Here is a 1,417-nt window from a genome sequence, read left to right on the forward strand (position 1 = left end):
TTTCCAAACTTGTGAACAAGAGCCGAGTAGCTGAGGAGTGTGTAAGGAAGACTGCAGTGGAAAAGGGAAGTCAGAGGATGCCTTTTTAGAGGAACCAAGGAAGGAACTTCGCCCCAAGGGGTAGGAATTTTAAGCATGGAGGCTTTGTCCCACAGCAGATACAAGGTCAGAACAACTTCCGAAGGCCAAATAACAACGGTAATCAAGGGAGAAGGTTTGGGAAGCAGCTACAGAATGAGCTAAGTTGTCAGAGGTGCGGGAGTTATCATCCTAGAGTCCTGTGCAGAGCTAGAATGGGAGTGTGTTACTTTTTTGTATGAGCTGGGCACATGGCCTGGTATTGTCCAGAAAAGAAGAAATATGAAGCTGGGAGAGCACAACAACCAAGTCGAGTATTTACTACTTCTGCTACAGGTGTTGAGGGATCCGAGACATTGATTAGAGGTAACTATAAAATAGTTGGTAAAATTTTAAATGTTTTATTTGATTCTGGAGTGACACATTCACTCACAGCATTTGAGAAGGCTAGTGAGTTAGGATTAAAGATGGTAGTGTTGAGTTATGATTTGAAAGTGCATAATGCTACTTCTGAAGCTGTTGTAACTAGATTAGGTTGTCCACAAGTTTCGTTCCGAGTTAAACAGCGAGATTTTGTCCATGATTTAATTTGTCTATCGATGACTGGTTTTGATCTCATCTTGGGATTGGATTGGCTGTCTAAGAACTGCGTTTTGTTAAACTGTTCTGAAAGGACGTTGCATTTTATGTCGAAAGGGTGAGAAGGGCCGGTTGTGGTGAAGGATTATTATTTAAACTCTGTCATTACGAACTGTAGTGGATGCGAATGTGAGGATGTTGTACTGTTAATTGCAAATATGTCAGGTGAGGGACAAAGGTTAGAGCAAATTCTGGTTGTATGTGAATTCCCAGAAGTGTTTCCGAAGGATATCCCTGATTTTCCTACTGCTCAAGAAATCGAGTTTCAATTGAGTCGGTACCTGGATCCAGGCCAATCTAGATTGCTCCTTATTGAATGTCGCCATTGGAATTGACTGAACTCAAATTTCAGCTAGAAGAACTAATGAGTAAAAGTTTCATCCGGCCGAATGTTTCTCCGGGAGGAGCGCCAATGTTACTGGTGAAGAAAAAGGATGGGAGTATGTTTGTATGTAGACTACCGGCAATTGAATAAGGTCACTGTAAAGAATAAATATCCGCTACCAAGAATCGACGATTTGATGGACCAACTGCAGGGTGCGGGAGTATTTTCCAAGATTGATCTTAGGTCTGGTTATCACCAGATAAGAGTGAGAGATGATGACATTTCAAAAACTGCCTTCAAAACTCGTTACGGCCACTATGAAAATACGGTAATGTCTTTTGGGTTAACAATGTCCCGGCGGTGTTTATGGACTAT

The 1,417-nt window shown here is 41.8% G+C and overlaps 1 protein-coding gene across 1 annotated transcript; it reads left to right on the plus strand.

The window, feature by feature from the left end:
• Positions 1-329: 329 nt before the first annotated feature.
• LOC107612484 (uncharacterized) lies at positions 330-1,052 on the plus strand. The gene is made up of 2 exons (XM_016314178.1): positions 330-775; positions 836-1,052. Exons 1-2 carry the CDS (start codon positions 330-332, stop codon positions 1,050-1,052), a joined length of 663 nt encoding a protein of 220 aa, XP_016169664.1.
• The last annotated feature ends 365 nt before the right edge of the window (positions 1,053-1,417 follow it).

This window comes from Arachis ipaensis, chromosome B1, assembly GCF_059453495.1.
Source record: "Arachis ipaensis isolate K30076 ecotype BB chromosome B1, ASM5945349v1, whole genome shotgun sequence".
Taxonomy (NCBI): domain Eukaryota; kingdom Viridiplantae; phylum Streptophyta; class Magnoliopsida; order Fabales; family Fabaceae; genus Arachis; species Arachis ipaensis.